We start from the raw sequence: 21,808 nt of genomic DNA on the forward strand, positions 1-21,808 counted from the left end.
CTGCTTTTCTCCAGCAACTCCTCTCACTGCACACATTCCACCTCTCTTATCCAGGACATGCTACACCCCTTCACCCTCTCCCTGTTGCAATGGGGGCTGGGTGTTGTGTGTTAGGGGTCAGAATGAGGCGGCTGACCTGATAAGTTGAGGTGCAGGAAAGCAGAAAAAAAGGGGGGGAAGGGCAGTAGAGGCAGACTTGGTTTGTCTTAAAGGTGGAGGTACCACGGAGCTGAGCACATTCTTTTTATCATGTTTATTTGTATTGCAGAGTCCAAAAACTGCTTTATAAAATGTTAACCAGTGATTTAAACGTACAGGATGATAAACTCAGCTAGAGTTGATAAGAGGCAGATGATGCCATCTGACATACACAGCTCTCTTAAGGTGTCAACGCAGCATTTCAGTCAGGTTGACTTTGACGTGGCTGCTGCAGTGCCCAGTCTGGGCCAAGCTTTAGCTGTCAGACAGATGGTCTCACATTTGACTCTAGAATACTTTATATACAGAGGAGTTCATGGTTGACTCAGTGACTGTAAGATGCCCAGGTCCTGTGGATGCAAAACAAGCCTCCATCATCACCCGTCCACCTCCATGCTTCACAGTTGGTGTGAGGCGTTTGTTCTGAAATGCTGACTTTGAATCCTTTTAAAAGGAGTTTTTGGTTACGTTGTTATTATAAATCATGCCGTAGAAGGTGTGATTTGAAGTATCCTACTGTTTCCCGGTGGCTTAAAGATGTCATGTTTTTTTTAAAACTTGAAAAAATTAAATATACGTTGAGAGTGTTACGGATTCAAATATTGAGGATGGATACAGGAGGAAAACCCAAATAACCACACTGACAATGACTTTCTGTGAACAATATTTCTTATAACTCAGCAGTATAATGCATCATAAAACAATATCATCCATTCACAATAAATCAGCAGTCTAATGTAATGCAAATCAGTTTACCAAATGTAATAATTATCACCTTCTTCTAGTTCAGGAGCATAATGCAAACTGAAACTACATAATAATTCACAATCTTTAATTAGGGGTCTAACATGGCATAAAATAATATCATAATCCCACAAGAGGTTGCACAGCCAAATTTTTTCACAAGTGGCAACCCTTTATCTCTTATTTTGCTAGTCTAGAGGTATTGCCTGTTTAAATGTACTTCTGCTACTGTTATATTCCTCTAATATGTTTGATGGTTGTGTTGATCTGTGTGGGACGGGGGGGGGGAAGGGGTCTTTCTTTTAGAATGCGTTGGGTTTTGGGTTTTTTTTCATATATATATATATATATATATATATATATATATATATATATAAGTTTATTTACTTAGAAAAATGAAGAAAGGTTGATTGTATTTCGGTAACTGCAAGTACTGTTGTTTTCTTTTTTCAATAAAAATATTTTCCAAAAAAAAAAAGAAGGTGTGATTTGGACCTCTGTGGGTCTTAGAGGTAGTCTGTGACACCAGTGTGTGGCATTGCCGTGCACGCATGAAAAGTTGGTTTGAGTCCACAATAGCGCCCCTCTTTGTGCTACATGCACAGAGAATCACTAAGTTTAGTGAGAGCTGAAGCAAATTTTATACATCTAGATTTAGCTTGACCATGTGTGTGTGTGTCTGTGTTTATATGTCTTTGTGGCAATCAAAAATTGGAAGTTTACTACACTTGTGGGGACCAACAGCCCTTATGGGGACCAAACTCTCGGTCCCGGAAAGTTTGAAGGCATTTTTGACACTCAAAATGTGGTTTTAGTGTCAGGGATACAATTAGGTTACGGTTAGGTTTAGGCTGAGTGTTAGGATTAGGATTAGGGAGTCATTGTTGATGGTTAGGGATGTCGTTTTTAGTGCAGTAATGTTTAATACATGTTTTTTTTGTTGCGTAGTTCATGCCCCTGTTCCTTAAATATACTGACTACACTGATCCACTACATTTTACATGGTGCAGTGTTACAACATAGTTCAGTTTTTCTCTGTAAAATAAAAACAAATGCTCAAGTTGCATTTATGTTTAGTAGGTCTTTATAGAAATGAGTTTTAGATTAGCTAAAAAGATTTTTAAGTAGAGGAAACACTGATTTGACCTGCGCCGTCCGCTCAAAAGACATTGTCTTTAAATACTGCGTCACGTTGTTGCTCTTAACACATCCTGTTGTCAGGGCTCAACAAAGCTGTCTGCAGCTTTGAAGACCTGATCAATATCCAGCAATAGTTCTGTCTATGCTGTTGGGTTCAGATCAGCCAGGTATAGATAAAGTATAAAATTAAAGAATTTAAGCACTAATAGATTTAATATAAATATAGATGGTTCATGCGTTTTTTGTGTAATCAGATTGAAGTCACATGTATAGCTTTTGTCCTTAGATAACACAAATAATAACTAAAGATTATTAAAAAGGAACTACTATGTTTCCATGTGTAAAATTACACTCTTATATTATGACAAATGTTTTATTCTAAATGCTAAAAAAACCCCTCTATGGTATAAAACTCCCGTGCGCAGTGACAGAACGTTGGCTGGTCACCATGTCCTCGGGTTAAGCTGGAGGCCATGGGGCCAGCAGGAGGACAGGCTGAAGGAAATCCTGCTTGAAAACACACAGGAAGACCACCTCCGTCTGTCTATCTGTCCACCCCGCTGCAGTCAGGTGGCGATAAGAGAGCCAACGCTCTCGTCTCAGCCAAGAAAAAAATACTTCAGCTATGCAATCACTGCCAAGCGGTGTAATCAGGACGATCAAACTTTGATGTTTGTTTACGCTGCTCTTGCTGAGCATGAGAGCAAAGGCTGTGATGTAACTATTTCATCTGTAATGTCGAGATCATACAAAAAACAACCAAGATCTGAAGTAGTGACATTTCTACTGTAGCATAAAGGCTTATACGTTTATGCTACATTAAGCAGAAAGGTCACCTCTAGTTCTACATACTGCGTATAGCTGTCCCATTGATGTCTTCAGATTTATTGGGTAACTGGGGATAATAAAGAGGCCAAAGAAGGGCTTTAAGTAAATAAACAGTGCAAGCTCAAAGCAGAGGAAAAAGGCTGGAAAATCAGGATCAGACAACACTAATTATTTTGCTTATGCTCTGATCTTTTATCATTTCACTGATTACAGCCTTTGTGGGTCTCTTGGGATGTTGCCGTCTTACCTCACTGCTTTCTATCAGTGTAATCTCTCATTCTTCATGTTGCTTGCAACATCTTATATCTGTTTATTATCGGACTGCTGCTACTGCTGCTCATCATACTAAACTTGAGGTGTGGCTTTGACCAGAATAAATCACCATCTGAACAGATAGATTCTTATAAACCATGTAGCTTATGTGTCTTACCAGGACTTGTCTGACTAGAAGTTACTTGAAGCATTGACATACTACCTTTTTGCACTAGTGCTCATTGGTGGCTGTGGTGGTATAAACAAAGAGCAATCTAAAGCAAACTTTAATGCGTTCTCTGTGTGGCTTGTTGTCGTATAATCTGTGAGGAAAGTCTGGCAGGTCTGTTATTGCTTTGTGCTGTTTCCTGCTCTGCTATCTCTTAGGTTTTTCTGCTTGTGCAATCTCCTTCCTTAGTTTATCCTGGATTCTGATGTCCAACTGGAAACTTTTAGATTACTCTAGCCGTATTTTTTCACACGCTTGTCTAACAATAGCAAGCCCGAGGTGAGGCCGTGAATAACAAAGCTGCGCCAAACATATGTCACAGCCAAAGGATATGACTGTTTTTAAATGGTTTGAAGGAGGGTTGTGACATATTTTAGAGCGGTGAGGTGGCTGAATGTGTGCTATAAATAAGAAGAGAGGCCCAAGAAGATGGTTAGCGCAGACCAGGACTGGACTGGGACAAAAAATCAGCCCGGGCATTTTGACTAAAAACAGCCCACCAGGTATTATAGGAAAAGCCATAAATCCTTTGAATGAAAACAAATGCTGTCGTGACAGTAATGTATGTTGTCTTGTTGGTATATATGTATCAATCTAATAAACGTAAACCTACACCATCCTCCCTATTCTGGAATTTTAAACAGTACTTACCGGAAATATCAAATTACATATACCTAACTGGCAGGGTTGCCAACTCCCAGCAAAAAAATAGGGAACCACCCCCCACCCTCCGCCTCATGATGCTTAATCAACGTAATTGACTTTAATTTATTGCCAGGGTAAAACAAATGCACAGAAACCAATTATTTTTCTACAGTAATTAAATAGATTCAACATCTTTCCGCAACAGAATTGCAGACTGCACACATGGTACCTTCCCAAAGGAAAAAGTACTATAGCTTATTAGGGCATATATTAGACTTAATATTTACTATATACAATAATGAATTTTTATATATTTCACATCAGATGATCACTTTGGTTGTAAGATTCGGTTGGATTTATTGAAACCTAGACATTTTCAATGAGAATAAGAAAGTATTTCTCTGTGTCCCCCCCCCCCCCCCCCCTTCCCTGTTAATGCCCTACCTGGCCCCCTGGCAAAACTTTGCTAGACCCGCCCCTGCACAGTTACCAGCTGTCAGCTACGTAGAAAAGGATCCTGGTGTTATTTGTCTCTCAGAAACAGTTCATAACTTCCCTTCCACTCATTCACTTTTTTTGCTGAAGTTCGGGACAATTCGTGTTTCTTTACACCTAAATACGGAACTTTAAAGACCTCATCGGCTGTAATTGGTCCTGCCCAGAGTCCTGCCCAGAGTCGATCATGACCGATTGGCCAATCCACCACCTTTCATTGTTTATACCGTTACAATACAAAAAAACAAACAAACGCCAGCCCATAAAAACGAAAAATCACCATTGGCCCACATGGCAAATGCCCAATGGCCAGTCCAGCTATGGCGCAGACGGATCATCAGAGAGGTTAAAGCTATTGTATTCAGAGGTGCAGCTAATGAATACTTTGAAACAAGCTGGACACAGCTAACACAAAAAAGTGTGTCTTGCTCCTCCATGTGTGCGCTCACATTAATGAAGGCTTTGACAGGATTTATGTGGCGATTGATTTTTCAGGAAATTGTGTCACAGAGAGCTCTGTGTTTCAAATCAAATATAGAAAAGGTAATATATATTTTAATTTTTTTTATTTTGAGGTAATAAATATGTTTCAGTGGATTTTTTGACCAGTGTTGATACAAAGTAGCAAACCTAAAAGCCTGGCGATACATGATGAGTATCATGACAGTGGCCCAATTTTCCAAACTGTGTTAGCTGCAGGTCCAGCAGTGTAGAACCGACTAATTAGGATCTATAAGATATACTTTAATGCATCACCAACACATTCCCACGTTTGTGCTGCTTTAACTTCACTGCGCAGCTTCCATCAGTGGTATTATTGAGAAACATTTGCATTCGATCACTCGATTATTATAAGAATTAACAACAAGTGGTGCTTAGAGTGAAATAAATAAATAAATAAATGAATTACAGTTCAAAAACATTTAAAGGAAGACTTCGAAAACAATTGAGATCTCAGTGGGGTAAAAAAAATCTGAAGCTGAATATCTGTTCTGATATGGACCGAATAATGAGTTAGGTGTCAGGTTTCGGAAAGCAGGAACCAAACATAGGACCTTCTGAGTTGGCGACAGTGATATCACATAGTTTGATGGAAATGGCTTGTCATGTCTTTTATCCTGTCTTCCTTCTCTCACCCCAACCGGTTGCAGCAGATGGCCCCGCCCCTCCCTGAGCCTGGTTCTGCCAGAGGTTTCTTCCTGTTAAAAGGGAGTTTTTCCTTCCCACTTTTGCCAGAGTGCTTGCTCATAGGGGGTGATATGATTTTTTTTGTCCATGTATGTGTTATTGTAGGGTCTACCTTACAATATAAAGCGCCTTGAGGCGACTGTTGTTGTGACTTGTTGCTGTATAAATAAAACTGACTTGCATTGAATTGAACTGAAATGTAAATGATCAAGCTACAGAAGGCTGAATTTAAAGACACCCAACAATCTCTGTCAGGTCAGTTCATTTTGCAGAAATTTCATCAAAATAATACTCAGTAGTTTGAATGTAATGGATCCTCCAGGAACTGCCTGCATGCTCTTTTCACATAAGCCCAGATATTGTCGTGCACTAGGAGGACCCACTGCACCAGCATAGGGTCTGACCAATCTCTCCAAGGATTTCATCCTGATACCTAATGGCAGTCAGGGAGCTGTTGCCCCCATTGCCCAGCCTGTAAAGGTCTGTGACATGCCTCTCCAGATCATCACTCACCCACCACATAACTGGTTATGCTGAACGATGTTACAGGCAGCATAATGTTTCCCAGGGGTTCTCCAGACCCTTTCACATCTGTCACATGTGCTCATGGTAAAAATGCTCTCATCTCTGAAATACACAGAGATCCAGTGGTGGACGTGCCAATTCTGGTATTCTCTGGAATATGCTAAACTGTGGGCTCAATGTGACAGTGAGCACGGGCCCCACTAATTCAATTCAATTCAATTCAATTTATATAGCGCCAAATTAAAACAACAGTCGCCTCAAGGTGCTTTATATTGTACAGTAGATCGTACAATAATAGATACAGTGAAAAACCCAACAATCATATGACCCCTTATGAACAAACACTTTGGCGACAGTGGGAAGGAAAAACTCCCTTTTAACAGGAAGAAACCTCCGGCAGAACCAGGCTCAGGGAGGGGCGGCCATCTGCTGCGACCGGTTGGGGTGAGAGAAGGAAAACAGGATAAAGACATGCTGTGGAAGAGAGACAGAGATTAATAACAGATATGATTCAATACAGAGAGGTCTATTAACACATAGTGAGTGAGAAAGGTGACTGGAAAGGAAAAACTCAATGCATCATGGGAATCCCCGGCAGCCTACGTCTATTGCAGAATAACTAAGGGAGGATTCAGGGTCACCTGGTCCAGCCCTAACTATATGCTTTAGCAAAAAGGAAAATTTTAAGCCTAATCTTAAAAGTAGAGATAGTGTCTGTCTCCTGAATCCAAACTGGAAGCTGGTTCCACAGAAGAGGGGCCTGAAAACTGAAGGCTCTCCCTCCCATTCTACTTTTAAATACTCTAGGAACAACAAGTAGGCCTGCAGAGCGAGAGCGAAGTGCTCTAATAGGGTGATATGGTACTACAAGGTCATTAAGATAAGATGGGGCCTGATTATTTAAGACCTTGTATGTGAGGAGCAGGATTTTGAATTCAATTCTGGATTTAACAGGAAGCCAATGAAGGGAAGCCAAAACAGGAGAAATCTGCTCTCTCTTTCTAGTCCCTGTCAGTACTCTTGCTGCAGCATTTTGGATTAACTGAAGGCTTTTCAGTGAGTTTTTAGGACATCCTGATAATAATGAATTGCAGTAGTCCAGCCTGGAAGTAATAAATGCATGAACTAGTTTTTCAGCGTCACTCTGAGACAGGATATTTCTAACTTTAGAGATGTTGCACAAATGGAAGAAAACAGTCTTACATATTTGTCAGAGCCTCAGGTCACTCTCTTGAAGTCTGTTTTTGATTGTTTGGTCATAGACATTTACACCAGTGGCCTGTTGGTGTTATTATGTACTTCTTTGCAGTGCTCATCCTGTTCCTCCTTACACAAAGGAGCAGATACCAGTTCTGCTGATGCGTTAAAGACCTTCTATAGCCCCATCCAGCTCTGCTAGAGTAACTACCTGCCTCCTGGAGTCTCCTCCATGCTCTTTAGATGGTGCTGTGAGACACAGCAAACTTTCTTGTAATGGCACACATTGATGTACCATCCTGGATGCATTAAACCCGTGCAACCTCTGTTGTGTCCAGATATCACCTCATGCGACCAGTGGTGACACTGACACTAGCCAAATGAGGGTTGTCTCATTGTTGCCCCTCCAGTGGACCTGAGGTTAATTTCATCTCAACAGCAAAGCAGCTGAAACTGATTAACAACCTCATTAACTGACTGCTGCTTAACTCACCAGATCAATATCCCAAAAGTTTAATTCAAAAGTGTTTCTTTCAATTTTTTGGAAAAGTGTATTAGACAGGAGCAGTTGAACATCTCGTCTGTTTTGGACCAACTCTTAACGCTGTGCTGTCAAAGCAACTTATCATTTATACTGATTGTATGTGGATTCATTTTGGATTGCAGAAAGCACATCTGAACCTAAATGAGTGGGTTCATCCTTTGACCATTCTCCACTTCTACATCAAGTCTCGAGCGTGTAGGAAAGACGCCGGTGTCAGATGACAGGTGAACAAATTCAGACAAATTGTGCTCAGTCTGAATTTATCAAAAAGCGTTTATTAATAGTCATAGTAATGTCACAAATTCACAAGTGTTTAAGACATGTCTGGCTCAGTTTGGTGTGTATGTCTGCAAGTATGTCTGTGTGGATTCTCTAAACAGTGCAGTTATAAACGAATGACCACAAAGAGAAGGAAAGTGTAAGATAATATTGCAACAGGAAAAATAGAATTCTCATTTTAAGAAGACAAAAAAAAGAAAAATTGTTCAGAGAGAACATTTAGCACCATCTATCCCGTTAGCATATTCAACAAATATCATAAAATCATTAAAATCTCATCTAAAAGCCCCCTACATATTAAAAAAAATTACCATTTCTCAAAAACACTTTGGAAAAAAAGTCATTCTGTTCCTTTTTTAATAAGCGTACAAACACAGCATTCCATTAGTCATCTTCTCTACGTGAGCAGTGTGCCTATTGTCTACAGGAAAGGTGGTGTTATATTAAAGATAAAGATATAATTTAATATATATCATGAGAGAAAAGACAGGAGGCGAGAGGCGAGCACCAGAGAAACAGTAGCCTCCACTCCGTCGGACACAGCCTCCATGTTTTAGTTCTTACAGAGCAAACAGTCACCATAAAACAAAGGGAATAAAACATAGCAAAATTGTACAACCCTATCAGAAAAGGGAGAACGCCAATATCCAATAAATAGAGGAAACATTTTAAATTAAATGTACAATGCCAAAAAAAAAAAAAAAAGTTCAGGAAATACGAAGTCTGCATATTGGAACAAACAAAACACACACCAGAGGACAATGACTTTTTCTTTTTTTTTTTAAAGAGAGAGGTCATACACAGAGTGAAGAAATGAACAAGACCTGACAACCTGTGACAACTGAATATTAATCTCCAGAGAAAACAAAAGCTAGAACTCATCGAAACAAAATTTACAACACATTCAAACTTTTTAAAAAAGTAAAGTTTTAAAAAAAAAACACAAGAGCCCCTCCCCCAACCCCCCGCAAAAAACAACCAAAGTTGCTATAACCCGTATCTTTTGAAGCATTCCAAACAATTTTTAAATTCTTAATGCTTTTAGAAAAATGTTCATAACTCTATTATTAGTATTTTTCCATTTTCTCTTTTCTAAATACAAGGCCAATGTGGTATATATCTAGGCGGATCTAGTTTAGAAAAAAAAACAAAACAACAATAAATTATTTTTTAAAAAGACAGCACCCCACGAGAAATTTCAAAACAGCATGTACAAATTTCAATATTCAAGAGAAGAGAAGAGTTCTTTCCGGTACTGACAGAAACACGCCGTTGAAACCATCAGCTACCCTCCACAGTTTGTTCAATGACAGCACCAACTGTCCCCGTTAACCACCAGAGTCCAGGGGTTCTCGTCGAAAGCACCATCTGAGAGTAAACTGGTATCTTATTGGCGGCTTGGTTTTTTTTCTCTTTGTAAACAAGTAAGGAGTAAACGTATTCAACTGGCTATTCGGCAAGTAGTAGCAGTAGTCGCAAGAATCATGCTAAATAATAATGAATGGGTAAGTTGAAAACCAAAGTGAAACTGTCTTTGTCCTGCCTCGCAGGAGTTTTGGTTTATGGCTGAGGAGAAGTACGTGGGGAGCTCTGTCATCGGGAGGAGGAGGCCTGGAAAGACGAGACGTAGAAACAAAGATTAAAAATAGATATATAAGTCTTTGATCGAGTTATTTCATGAAAGAACTGCGATTACGCACTAAAAAGTCAAGTCTCACCAGGGTGAAGGAATCGTATACGTTCATGAGCTCCTCTATGCGGTACTGCTCCAGCACAACTACGTTGGTCAGGCTCGGGTTGCGGTGTCGTGCGCAGTCCTCGCAGTGAACCACGTACGACTTCCTGCTGTTGTTCTCACTCGTCACAAACAACAAATTGAACACCTCCACCTGCGACAGGAGAGAACAGCAGAGGGGTCAAACTTTGATGAGTTGATGAGTCTTCTGGTAGAAACTTCAGGAGCCATCTTTCAAATCTACAGCTTCAGAGTTTGATGATACTAAAAAGTCTTATTTTTCCTAGCTTGTAAGCTTACTGGTAAAGATAAGACAGTAGACTCAGTCACCGTTCTATGTGCCCTAACAAACTCACTCTAACACCCCTAAAAAAGGTCTGTAGATGATGAAGATGAAGATAACTACAGAAGCCACAAAGCAACGAAAGTCTGTTTAAGTTTGTGTTATCAGAAAAGAGAACTCTGTATTCGGTTACTCACATCGCACTCGTTGCAGTAGTAGGCAGGCTCGTCTTTGACTCGACTCTGATAGGAAATCTTTTTGCCTTCAGCCACCAGCTGGTCACGCAGGATCTGGATGTGCTTCATGGACTGCATCAGGCAGTGTCTGACAGGAAGGCAGAGACACACATTTGCAATCAATATCAATATTCACGGGTAGTTTTTCTGTGGATCGCCACTTTAAAATCATTGCAATATTTTCTGCTTTCACTAAAACAGATTTTTAGTTTGTGCTGCTGTGGGTACTCACTTGATCATCTTGTAGGTGTCTGGGTCAGTGATCTTCAGAGTGCGGGCCACATTCCAGGACACATGAATCATGGGGACAATGGACTTCACCTTCTTCACTTCGTTCCACTCAAACCTCTCGAGCGCCAGCTGATACTGGTAGCCTGTAAATATACATGAAACAATATTGAAAAATACAAGAAATGCTACCTTAAAACAAAAAAAAGTTGAATGAATATGCATTTGGCCACTAGATGGTGCCTTTCTTACCATTCAAGGGTCCAACATTCCAGGCAATATTGTTGCACCAGCCCACAGCCTGAACCCAGTGAACAGTACCAGCATTTATCCACACCAAGTCTCCGGGCCGCTGGATGAAGCGGTAGACTGGGATGTTGGCGTTGTAGAGGTCCTCCAGTACTGGCCACCAGGACCCTGTCAGGTAGTCCACTCCGTGCCTGAGAACATTAAAGGCAGACATGTAGAAGGTGTCCAACTGTTGTAAACCAGCCTCACCACAACACTCCTGCACATCCACTGCTACTTTGCAGCTACTCACTTCTCACAGAAGTCACTGATGGCCTGCCAGTAGTTGTCATGGACACAGAACCACTCGCAGTCTCCGGGGCCAATGTTGATGTTCACTGAACAAAAGTTGTTGTTCTCCTGGTGACCTGTCAAATAAGCACACACAACATTGTATGTTTTTGCTAATAGTGATTGAAGCTCCAACACGCCTTCATTTAGATGGTAACCTGTGTTGCCTATAGTTTCCTTTACCTGGTGTTCGGCTCCCTGGGACCTTCATGTAGAGCTGGACGCTGTTCATGCCTAAGATGGTGTGTCCGACATGGGTCAGCATGTTCCCGCTGGATGACACGCGCATAAATGCTGGAAGCTTCTGCAGCTCCTGAAGCTGAGGCTTCCACCTGAGCAGAGAGACAAAAGATATTAATGCCGTCCTCTTAGGTAATCTGCAATTATTAGCTGCACAAAGACACAAAGAGTTGTTTTAGGCTACTCACCTCTTGGGATCAGAGAGATCAATGTTGGTGCCAAATTTAATGATTTTCCCAACTGGTTTCTGCTCACCACTGAAGAAGATATTGAAGCTTTAGTACAAATGACAAAACCCTGATGTGCCTCCAAAAAAGCTGGGTTAAACGTTTTATAGAAAAGTTCACTTACTTGCAAGTTTCTTTAGAGCTGTCTTTGTTGGGAGTCTCAGAACTGCTGGGTGGCTTCTTCTCATCGTCTTCATCCTCCTCTTCATCACTGCCTTTCTCTTCCTGAAAAGACAAGACAAGTTAACTCTTGCTGTATTATTAAACCTTTCTGGGATCATATTCCAAGCTGTTGTTTCAAACCTGCTCTTAACAGTTCAGGAAAAAAAAAGAAAGAATATGAGCTCCTTCAACTTCTGCTCAAAATGAAAGAATTAGTTTCAACACTGTTGCATCTCTTTTAGATGCTTCCACAGTTATTGGAACTGAAGTTTGAACTGGGCCTGGCTCAAGCCACTGCTTTATTAATAACAAAGCACCCTGTCACTCAGACTCTATCTATTAATGTTATATTTTATGCTTACATTCAATTATATCGAGGGCTGTAATTAGCATATATTGGTTATGGTCACAGAGAAAACATGTTCTATATCCACACTGACATGGACTTATTTTTTGCTCCACCACCTATTTTAATCTTTAGGATTACCATATAAAGCTAACACTCTTAATTTCTGTATATAGTAGGGCTGCTCGATTATGGCAAAAATGATAATCACGATTATTTTCACTGAAATTGAGATCTCGATTATTTGACAATATTTAACAATAACAATGTGTTGAATAATGACTTTAAAGATTGTCAAAAAATAATATAAAATAGTGTGCAAATACTGATAACAGTGCAAATGTTTGCAATATAAGAAATAAATGAAAAATGTAAACATCTATGTTTAGTGAACTTTGCGGTGTTACTCTCTGTGGTGCAGCTACGACACTGTAGCAAAGTTTACACACTATGTCTACTTGATCCACGTCTGACTCCGCGAACCCATAATGTTTCCACACCACTGAAGTTTTTTTTTTTACATCTTTTCAACCAACGGCAGTCACTCTCCTCTCCAAATAACTTCTGCTTAGCTTTCCGAGCTTCCCTCGGGTACTCTTATTAATCAGCGGTCCCCAACCCCCAGGCCTTGGACCGGTACCGGTCCACGAGAGTTGAGGCTCAGGTGTGAAATGTATAGTTTTCAGGGTTTTTATCGGTTTTCAACGTTATTTTGTTATCATTTTTATCGTTTACTCGGTTTTCCTGGGTCTTTTCACGTGTGTTATGAATAAATCTTCTTTTTTTCGGTACCGGTACTAGTTTTATTTTGTTGTATTTATCCGCGACACCTTAAAGGCCGGTCCATGAAAATATTGTCGGGCATAAACCGGTGGCGCAAAAAAGGTTGGGGACCGCTGCTCTTAATTGTTGTGACACGTGTTCGAAATGCAGAGAGGTGCGCTCGATTTGCCACACGGAGCAGCGCGAGAGTAAAGCACGAGGGAGGGGCTAATAATCGGCTCGGTCATTTTTAATGATCGTTGAAAGCCCAGATCGTAATCGTGATTAAAATTCGATTAATTGAGCAGCCCTAGTAAATAGCACTGGATCAAAAAATACCTGGAGAGACTCCTGGAAGCTGGAGGCCTGGTACTGGGCGTACTTGGCGATGGTGGTGTGGGAGCGGCTGCTCTCGCAGGGCCACGTCTGGCCCGTGCCACTAGGGTCCCAGTTCTCGTCGGCAGGTTGCTGCACTTGAGTCCTCACCTCCACCATCTGATCTGCATTGGCTTCCACCAGGGATTTTGTTGAAAAGAGCCCAAGGTCTGAAAAGGTCATGGGAAAATTAGGTACAAGTTTTCCAAATCCTGTTTCTCTTCTTCATAAAATTTGGGAGAGTCTACTTGCATGTTGTTTCATTATATTTGTTTACACATAAGCCACTGTAAACTTACTGAGTCGCAAAGATCCAGCTAGTCCTCGGATGACAGTAACAGGATTCTTGGCGTCAGTACAGAACTGCAGGAGGACAGGGGAGAAGGCGTCCCTCTTGCTTTCCAACTGCAAAGAAGAACATTACCGCGTTACAAAATCTCTTTTTATGCATAATTAAATCACAGGTATCGCTCAGTAGCGTGAGTATTGTTGGTGTGTTGTCTATAGATCTCTTCGTGTTGTTTTAAACAATGTATATTTAAGTATTAAAACACTGAAATTCCTGAGTTTCCTGTTGCTGTTTTGTATGTTGGGAAAACCCATGTGAAGTCTTTGGCCACCACAGAATTTGTGTTCAATAGGTTTGTGTTAGAAACATAGTGACGTACATAGATGCTGGGTGTAGGAGGGTTGAGTTTCTCCCTGGGAATTGGTTCCTCTTTGCTTACGATGGGCTTCACAGAGAAGGCTGGCAGTAAGTAGGATTCTTTAAACTTCCCTTTGAGTCTGGCTGCCCTACAACAGGAAAAAAAGGCAAAGGTTGACAGATGCAAACATGAAACATGTTAATTTAGCTTCATTTGAATACTTGTGAGACATGAAATCAATTTTTAATTTGCACTTACTTGCAGGATCGGATAATCTCACTTGCAGTGTTCTTGATGCTGATGTCCTTCAGCGGAATCCTTTTTTCCTCCACCTCTGAGGCAATGAACGTCTCCCTGTCGCCGCTCTCCACTTTGATCAGCCGAATCTTGAGCTCTTTCGGTGGTCCATCTGACAACGCCTTCAATTTCATTAAATCCGTAGAACCTAACGAAGACCCAGATTCGCCTTTTTTGTGCTCAGAAGATCTTTCTCCCGTCCATTCTCTACGCTCGCCTTCGCTTGTGGAGCTGGTACTGGATGCTTCCTTGCATTTCCTTTTTTCAGTTTCATAGAGACCAAAGGTTTTCTCTGAGCCCTCCCTTCTCTGGAGATTGAGATCACTTAGGATTCGGCGATCTTTCTCTTTATGGCTCTTGCCATCTTTGTGCCGCTTGTGGCTGGAACTGGAATGGGTGGATGAAGAAGAATCCTTCTTGTCTCTATGCTTTTTCTTTTCTTTTCTATCTTCATGCTTTCTGCTGCTGCTATGACCGTGCTTTCTCTTCTTTTCTTTGTCCCTCTGTCTGTCTCTGCTTCTGCCTTTCTCTCTGTGTTCCCTTACTTTCTCGGGTTTGTGTCTGTTCCCCATTTGACCTTGGCTGTCATGTTTTTTGTAGGAGCTCTTGTAATGGAGTGACTGTCGGCTAAGCATGACCTCACAGCTCTTGCCCAACTCGGCCAAAGAAGATTCCGAGATGGTTGTCAACTCTTGCTCCTCCTTCATCACCCTAATAGGCTTTAACGTAGGAATGCTTTTCTTTTTAATAAAGGTGAAGCTTTCCTCTGAGTCCCCTTCATCTGTCCAGACATCCGAGTCCTCTAATTTCAGCTTCTTATCTTCCAGCAGAGAACGAGGAGAGGACTTCATGGGTGGGAGAGCAGGACTGAATGGTGGGTTTGTTGAATCTGATGTGGGAGAACTGCTTTGCTGCTGGCAGCAGATATCAGGGCCCAGTGACAGCGAAGAGGAATACTTGACCCCAACCAGAGCTGATGGAGGAGGTCTCCCAAAAGGCCCGCCACGGTAGGCATACTTCTGGCTCTCTAGGACAGTTGCTAGAGACTTGAACATGCTATTAACACCCGTCTGATGAAGGTGGGGTCTTTGGGGTGGCGGAGAACAAGATGGGGCCTCGGAATCCTCTTCATCTTCGTCCTCATCAGCGTCACTTTTAATCTGTTCAGGGAGACCATAAAGTTTAGCCAAGTCACTGTGACGGTAATTGGTGTTCCCTATTCCCACTGGCATGTCCACGGGCTGTTTAGGATTATTTGGAGAAGGTTTAAGATAGTCCTCGTCGTCCTCGTTGAGAGAAGATGTTCGGCTGCAAGGTGATGCCAGAGAGCCTTGGCGGCTGAGCACAGGAGGACTGGCGTTGGATCGGTCTTCATGACTGGGCTGATGTTTGGTCGCCGGAACCAAGTCTGGGGCGCAAAGATAGTTCTTGTTGGGCTCAGCACTGGGAGAAAAGGTGCCAATGAGACCTGTGGGCCCATTCTTTTCACTGTTATACATCTCCTCTTCCTTTTTGATGGATTCGTCCAGCATGGCCATGATGTTAGCCAGACCATCGGGAAGCAGCGTGGACTCAGAGGACTCCTCCTCAAACTGAGCGCTGTCAGAGTCAGCGATTTCCAAGCCACCTCTGTTCAGCTGCTTGTTGAGGATTCCCCCGGTGGAGGTGGAGGACAGAGGTGGGAGGTTTTCTCTAGAAAAGGCGTGATACAGTTTCGGCGGCTCTCTTAGTGCCACCGTGGGGAGAGAGTGTTGGCTGCTGTCTCTCTCCCTGGCTGGGTCTTTGGATTGGCTGGGTGCAGTTTGCATCGCCGGGGGCTTGTTGGGGTACACCGGCTGGTTCATCCCTGAGGTATTGTTTGTTGAAGAAGGACTGAATGTCATTCCGCCATTGTTACTCCACATCTCCCTCTGCCTTTGCTTTTCTCTGGCATAGTCTGTCTGAGGTGTAAGAGGAGGAGGCCGCAGCCTTTCGACGTGAGTGGCAATAGCGGCAACGGCGGGTGTCTGGCCTGATTGGCAGGGGAGTACACCGCCACGGCTTAGCCAGGGGTATGGAGGAGAAGCCTGAGCACTGGGTGGAGATGGACCTGAAGGAGATGCAGTGACAGAAGAGAGGGGAGGAGGTGGGGGCACCGTGGAGGTGTTTTCACAGAGTAGCCTTTCTAGATTTTCGATAGCAGCCTGCTCTTTTCCTTTTGCGCCGCACAGTTTGTCGTCTCTGTTTCTCTCCATCCTTTTTTTCTCTTCCTCTTTCCTCACTAGCTCTTTTTGTTTTTTCTTTTCCTCCTCCTCCCATTCCAGCTGTCTTTTCTTTCTCTCCTGCTCGTGCCTTTCTGCTTCCCTCCTCCTTTTCTCCTCCTCCTGCTGCTTCTCCCACTCTCTCCTTTTCCTTTCCTCTTCTTGCTTCTCCCACTCTCTCCTCTTCCTTTCCTCTTCTTGCTTCTCCCACTCTCTCCTTTTCCTTTCCTCTTCTTGCTTCTCCCACTCTCTCCTCTTCCTTTCCTTCTCCCATTCTCTCCTTTTCCTCTCCTCTTCTTGCTTCTCCCACTCTCTCTTCTTCCTCTCTTTCTCCAGTCGCTCCACTTCTATTCTCCGTCTCTCCTCTTCTTTCTTTCTCTCCTGCCTCTCTTGTTCTCTTCTCCTGTTCTCCTCCTGCTGCTTCTCCAGCTCTCTTTTCCTCTCCTCTTCCTTCTTTTCCAGCTCTAGCCTCTTCCTCTCCTCTTCCTGTTTTTGTCTCATTTCCCATTCCCTCTTTTCTCTCTCTTCTTCTCTTCTTTTTCTTTCTTGCTCCTCTCTCTCAAGCTTCCTCCTTTCCTCAGCTTGCATGTGTCCCTCTAGCTCAGCATCGAGTTTGTCGAGAGCCTCTTCAATGGACTGAGGGACAGAGGTTGGAGTTCGCGGATGAGAGAACATCTGTTTGGAGGGGAGGGCTGGGCTGGATGGTTGAGGCGCAGAGCTGACGGTGGAGCGAGAAACTGGGCAGTAAGTCGGAGAGTTGGAAAGCGGACTTGAAACTGTGCTTGTAATCACACTGTCCCCTGCCCTGTTTTGCCCTGAGGAGAACAGAGAAGATGAGGAGGAAAATGGAGGTTTTTCCAGTTGAGCCTGAGCATAGTACGCCATCTTCCCCTTCATATGCTGGGACTTGGTAGCTCCGTGTTGGTGAGACTGGTTTGCGGTGGGAGCTGGGCCTCGATGATTGCCTGGCTGCTGCAGAGCATCCCTGTGAGATTTGGAGTTAGTGGCGGCACTGGTAGGGGTTTGTGGCTCCCTTCCTCCTTGCCAGCGGTTACTAGTACTGTCATTGTTCACAGAGCAGCCAGCAGGGGGAGATGTGGCCACTGCGGAGGAAGCAGCCATAGCAACTCTATTAGAGCCGCTGCTGTTGCTATGGCGGCTGACAGAGTAGGGGGTCTGGGACATAGGAGGGTTGGTTGTGATGACAGGTGTTCGAGTAGGTGGCAGGGGAGGGCTGACGTGATGTTGATGCCGGGAGGAACCTGGATGCCGACTATCCACGACCTGATTGTGGCTCTGCTGGCACTGAGGTAGCAGCCCTGGAGGCCTGTAGCTGCCCGACTCCTGAAGACAAAGAATTTTTCAGTCACTTAATATAATAGTGATCAAAAAACAACTGTGTTAACAGCTGAAGTGCCTGCGTTGTGCTGCCCTTTATTAAAGGAACTCTTTCTTGCAGCATATAACTTGAACTCACCAGGGAGTGATTGCTGGGCGTGCTCTGATATCTCCAGGCCTCATGTGGACCGCTTTGCTGTTGCTGAGGTACTGAGGTGCTGCTGGCTTGAGGCGGTGGAGGAGGAGGACCCTGGTGGACCAGCCCTGGATGAGGCTGGAAGTGGCTGTAAGGCACACTGCTGCTGCTGCTGTTGCTGCCAGTCGCAGAAACGTTTGCTGGTGACGACTGGGCATGTCGGTGATGATCTCTGTCTCCCCTGGTTGGAGTTGATGCTGTGTGAGAGGTAGCTTGGCTGCCACCTTGGCCCCCAATGAGAGGGCCTCTCTGCATCTGAGGACCACGAGTCTCTTTAGCTTGGCATGGTGGAGCTCTCTCCGGTTTGGAGACGGGACTAGGGTAGGAGGAGTGAGGGGACCGATGGTTTACAGCCTGAGGTTGTAACTTGTCTTTCTGAAGCTTAGGAGCACATCCCTGGTTGTAGCTTCCTGGAGGGGAGTTGAGTAAAGGAGAGAGGTTGGAAGGGGCCAAAGATGCAGGAGAGGACTTCTGGGTGTAGCTGCCCATACCTTGTTTGTTGTTTTCCTGTTGAGCCACAAAACAAGAGAAGAAGAAAAAGAAAAACAGGACAATGAGAATAATATACAAAGGGCCTGACCACTGCTTTATTTAAAGCAGTGGTCAGGCCAAACCACGTTTACCAAGATGGGTTAAAAAAAAAAAAAAAGTAGACAGCGCAGAGATTTTGTTCCTGCTCAGACCTGGAACTGTGATTGTGGGTTCTTGCGCTCTGAGGTTTGTGGCTGCCAGGGAACACTGCTGTCCTTGTGAATGGGGTTCCAGAAGGCAGGCTTTGGAGGGTGGTGCTGAGCAGACGACTGCTGCTGTGGCAACGATTGGCCAGCACCAGAGAAACGTTGCAGCCCAGGGTGAGATACCTGTACAGGGGAAAGCACATTACAATATTTTACTACTCAAAGATCTGAGGAGGAGAAAAAAAAGAACTGAGGTTACAAATTGACACTGAGGCTGATTTTATTATTTGTGACTGTCCAATACCTGATCTGAACTCTTTTTCCTTTTGCTGGGGCTGGGACACTCCTCTGCTGCAGGCTGCGAGGGCGTATGCAGCAATGGTGAAGGCGTGTGTTGGATAACAGAGTGTTCACCCAGTGGAGGGCCTGGTCGCTTCAGCTGACCTCCTTGCATCTTTCCTGGGTATGGCCTCTGCTGTGCACAGAAAAAGGAAAAAGATCTTAGTTGCTGCAGATGAAGACTGTTGCAGCGTCAAAGAATCCCTTTATCAAAATATTCAGAGCAAAATCTGGGAGGCAAAAGTGACTTTGAGTGGAATTGGTGTTTTATTGGTCTGAACAGGGAGTGCTGGGTGTTTTTGTCGACGATGAAACATGATCCTAACCAATTAGAGAGTTCCTACCTGGTGCACCTGAGCCCACATGTCATCTCCCAGCAAAGGTGGACCCCGGGGAACATTCTGCTCCTGAGGACCCCCAAACTAAAGAAAACCAACAAAAGAAAGTGTTTAGAGTGATTTATTGTTCATCAGCAGAGAATTATTTAAGCTCAGTGCAAAAGGCTGACATAGAATAACACTGCAACACTGTTCTCACTTTCAGCATTTGGTTTGGCCCCCTGGAGGGGAAATGGGGGTTAGGTGGAGGTCCGCCGCTGCCCGCGTAGCCTCCATTATGGAGACGGAGCGAGAGGTCATTGGGCAGGGGCATGACCGGATGTCCTCGAGGAGGAAGGTGGGAATCATATAGCTGGCTAATTTCCCACGCTCTGTGATGAGGTGGAGGATGAAGATGGTGGGGAGGTCTCTGCTGCTCCCTCTGCAGAGGTGGTAACATTGGCTGTGGGAGGTCGAGCTTCTCGCTTCCTCGCATCGGCCTGGAGTATAAAACACACAAATGATCAACATTTTAACTCCTCTTGTAGCTTTCTCTAAATCTATTGCATTTTAAAAGTAGCTGTGCCACCCATGTCTTTGTTCCATTACTTACCCATTACTGAAATATTTGCTGTGATGGTTTAATCCACCCATAGGTCCAGGAGGTAGATGGGGAAGTAGCTGGTGTTGGTTCATTGTAGGCGAACACCTGATGAGGAGCACAGACGGGATACAAAGTTGTTGATCGTCTTTAACTTGAACTCTACCAGCAGGATTAACCTGATGAATCAATGCAACCAAAGAAGTTTTGCAAAAAATATGGTGTTGTGTTGTCATGACTACATACCTGGCAGGTGGCTGCCAGGCGCGGCCGCCCACGGGAGGCCATGGCCCCCGGTTGAGTTCGTCCAGAGGGAAGGAATCCCGTGTGCCTCGCCCGCCAAACTGCTCTATTGGGTGATGCATCCAGCCTGCATGTTTAGTTGTACAGTCACACAATTAACACACAGATACGCTCATAGAGAGAAAACAGAAAAACATCTTTGGACGAAGAGCAGCTGCCGTGCTTTACGATGCAGATTTTACAAATAACTGGTCCAGTCAATATGTTTTAATCTTCATAAAAAAACGTCATAGTTTTTAGTTCTCGTGGCAGATTTGTGACAGATCCGTCAAATTCCTTGCTGCATAAACAAAAGTACTTACCAGACTAGCTGTATCTGTGAAGCCCTCCACTGCAGCTCAGAGAGGGCCTCACTCCAACACTGAGAATATGTGGAGGTCTATCTTCAGCACCAGGGGCCTAAAAGCCAACTGCCTGCAGAAAGAGAAGACCAAGAGAATCATTATGAGAGGGGAGTCAGAGACTTTAAAAACAGAAAAAACCCATCAGGTCTTTTATTTTATTGTGTGGACAAGCTGGTGTGTGTGTTTGGAAGTAAGTGAATGAGAGAGGTGGACAGCTTGCCAGCATCTCCTCTGCTTCTGTCAAGAACATTTCCTGAAGAAAGTTACATTTATAACTTGTCTGATGACGGCTGCTATGCATAACTCAGCCTGTAGGAGGCAGCAGTAAACTAGTCAGTGTGGAATCTGATTATTTCTGAAGCCCAGATGGCTCAGCAGGGAGCTCACCTCTGAGGACAGACCTGGGGTTACTGTAATCCTTACCATGAGCCTCCTGATAGCCAGAGACAGAGGGAAAGACTAAGAGTGAGAGGCTTTGGTCTCACGCCAACTGTGTGATGTTGGACGCGACGCAAGTGGAAGCGGTCCAAGTGTGCAAGCTGCACAGTGATGGCAGGCCTGTGCTGTTTTAGTGCATGAGAGAGAATAGTGTGCTCTCTTTTAAGTGGATGATTGTGTGTGTATTGCAGCGTTGTGTGTGTGTGTGTGTATACATAAAGTGTGCGTGCGCCCAGTGGATACACTAAGGTTTAATCTCATTACGGCAGGCGTGATGAAGAGGAAGAGGGGGGGCAGCGGCAACAGACGGTCTGAACAGGATGGGAAGGATAGATTAAGGAGAAGAGGGAAGGGATGGAGGGAGGGAGGTGGAGTGCAGAGTGGGAACGGTGCCATGAAAACGCCCACGCACCTTCCCACAAACACACAAATGACACAAAGGAGATGGTTGAGAGGAAAACACATGAAAGAAGCTGAGAGATAACTCTCTCTCCCCCTCCCTGCTTTCAGAAACACCGGACACACACGGCACAAAAGACCGAAGGTGTCGGGATGAAAAGAAGAAGTGTGTGTTTCAAAGAACAGAGATTCAATACTGACAACAAAAGAGACCAGAGACAAAACCTGAGAGGGA

The 21,808-nt window shown here is 43.8% G+C and overlaps 1 protein-coding gene across 8 annotated transcripts in view; it reads right to left on the bottom strand.

Annotated features, from left to right (window-relative positions):
- Positions 1-8,240: 8,240 nt before the first annotated feature.
- kdm6ba (lysine (K)-specific demethylase 6B, a) overlaps positions 8,241-21,808 on the bottom strand; it is a 117,507-nt gene continuing 103,939 nt past the window's right edge. For 6 of the 8 annotated variants that reach the window (XM_087837685.1, XM_087837687.1, XM_087837686.1 and 3 more), the window contains 21 exons: positions 20,695-20,806; positions 20,336-20,459; positions 20,102-20,197; positions 19,709-19,988; positions 19,516-19,593; positions 19,137-19,307; positions 18,839-19,015; positions 18,099-18,662; positions 14,343-17,965; positions 14,106-14,232; positions 13,737-13,842; positions 13,402-13,607; positions 11,917-12,017; positions 11,754-11,822; positions 11,509-11,657; positions 11,288-11,402; positions 10,999-11,186; positions 10,751-10,892; positions 10,480-10,606; positions 9,983-10,153; positions 8,241-9,875 (listed from right to left, as the gene is read on the bottom strand). In XM_087837685.1, coding sequence (XP_087693811.1) covers positions 9,858-9,875; positions 9,983-10,153; positions 10,480-10,606; positions 10,751-10,892; positions 10,999-11,186; positions 11,288-11,402; positions 11,509-11,657; positions 11,754-11,822; positions 11,917-12,017; positions 13,402-13,607; positions 13,737-13,842; positions 14,106-14,232; positions 14,343-17,965; positions 18,099-18,662; positions 18,839-19,015; positions 19,137-19,307; positions 19,516-19,593; positions 19,709-19,988; positions 20,102-20,197; positions 20,336-20,454 — 6,627 coding nt within the window. In that variant the 5' untranslated portion in view covers positions 20,455-20,459; positions 20,695-20,806 and the 3' untranslated portion in view covers positions 8,241-9,857. The remainder of the gene's footprint in view (positions 9,876-9,982; positions 10,154-10,479; positions 10,607-10,750; positions 10,893-10,998; positions 11,187-11,287; positions 11,403-11,508; positions 11,658-11,753; positions 11,823-11,916; positions 12,018-13,401; positions 13,608-13,736; positions 13,843-14,105; positions 14,233-14,342; positions 17,966-18,098; positions 18,663-18,838; positions 19,016-19,136; positions 19,308-19,515; positions 19,594-19,708; positions 19,989-20,101; positions 20,198-20,335; positions 20,460-20,694; positions 20,807-21,808) is intronic. The other 2 variants (XM_087837691.1, XM_087837690.1) reach the window with 2 other exon arrangements.

This window comes from Neolamprologus brichardi, chromosome 3, assembly GCF_056152115.1.
Source record: "Neolamprologus brichardi isolate AB-2024 chromosome 3, ASM5615211v1, whole genome shotgun sequence".
Taxonomy (NCBI): Eukaryota; Metazoa; Chordata; class Actinopteri; order Cichliformes; family Cichlidae; genus Neolamprologus; species Neolamprologus brichardi.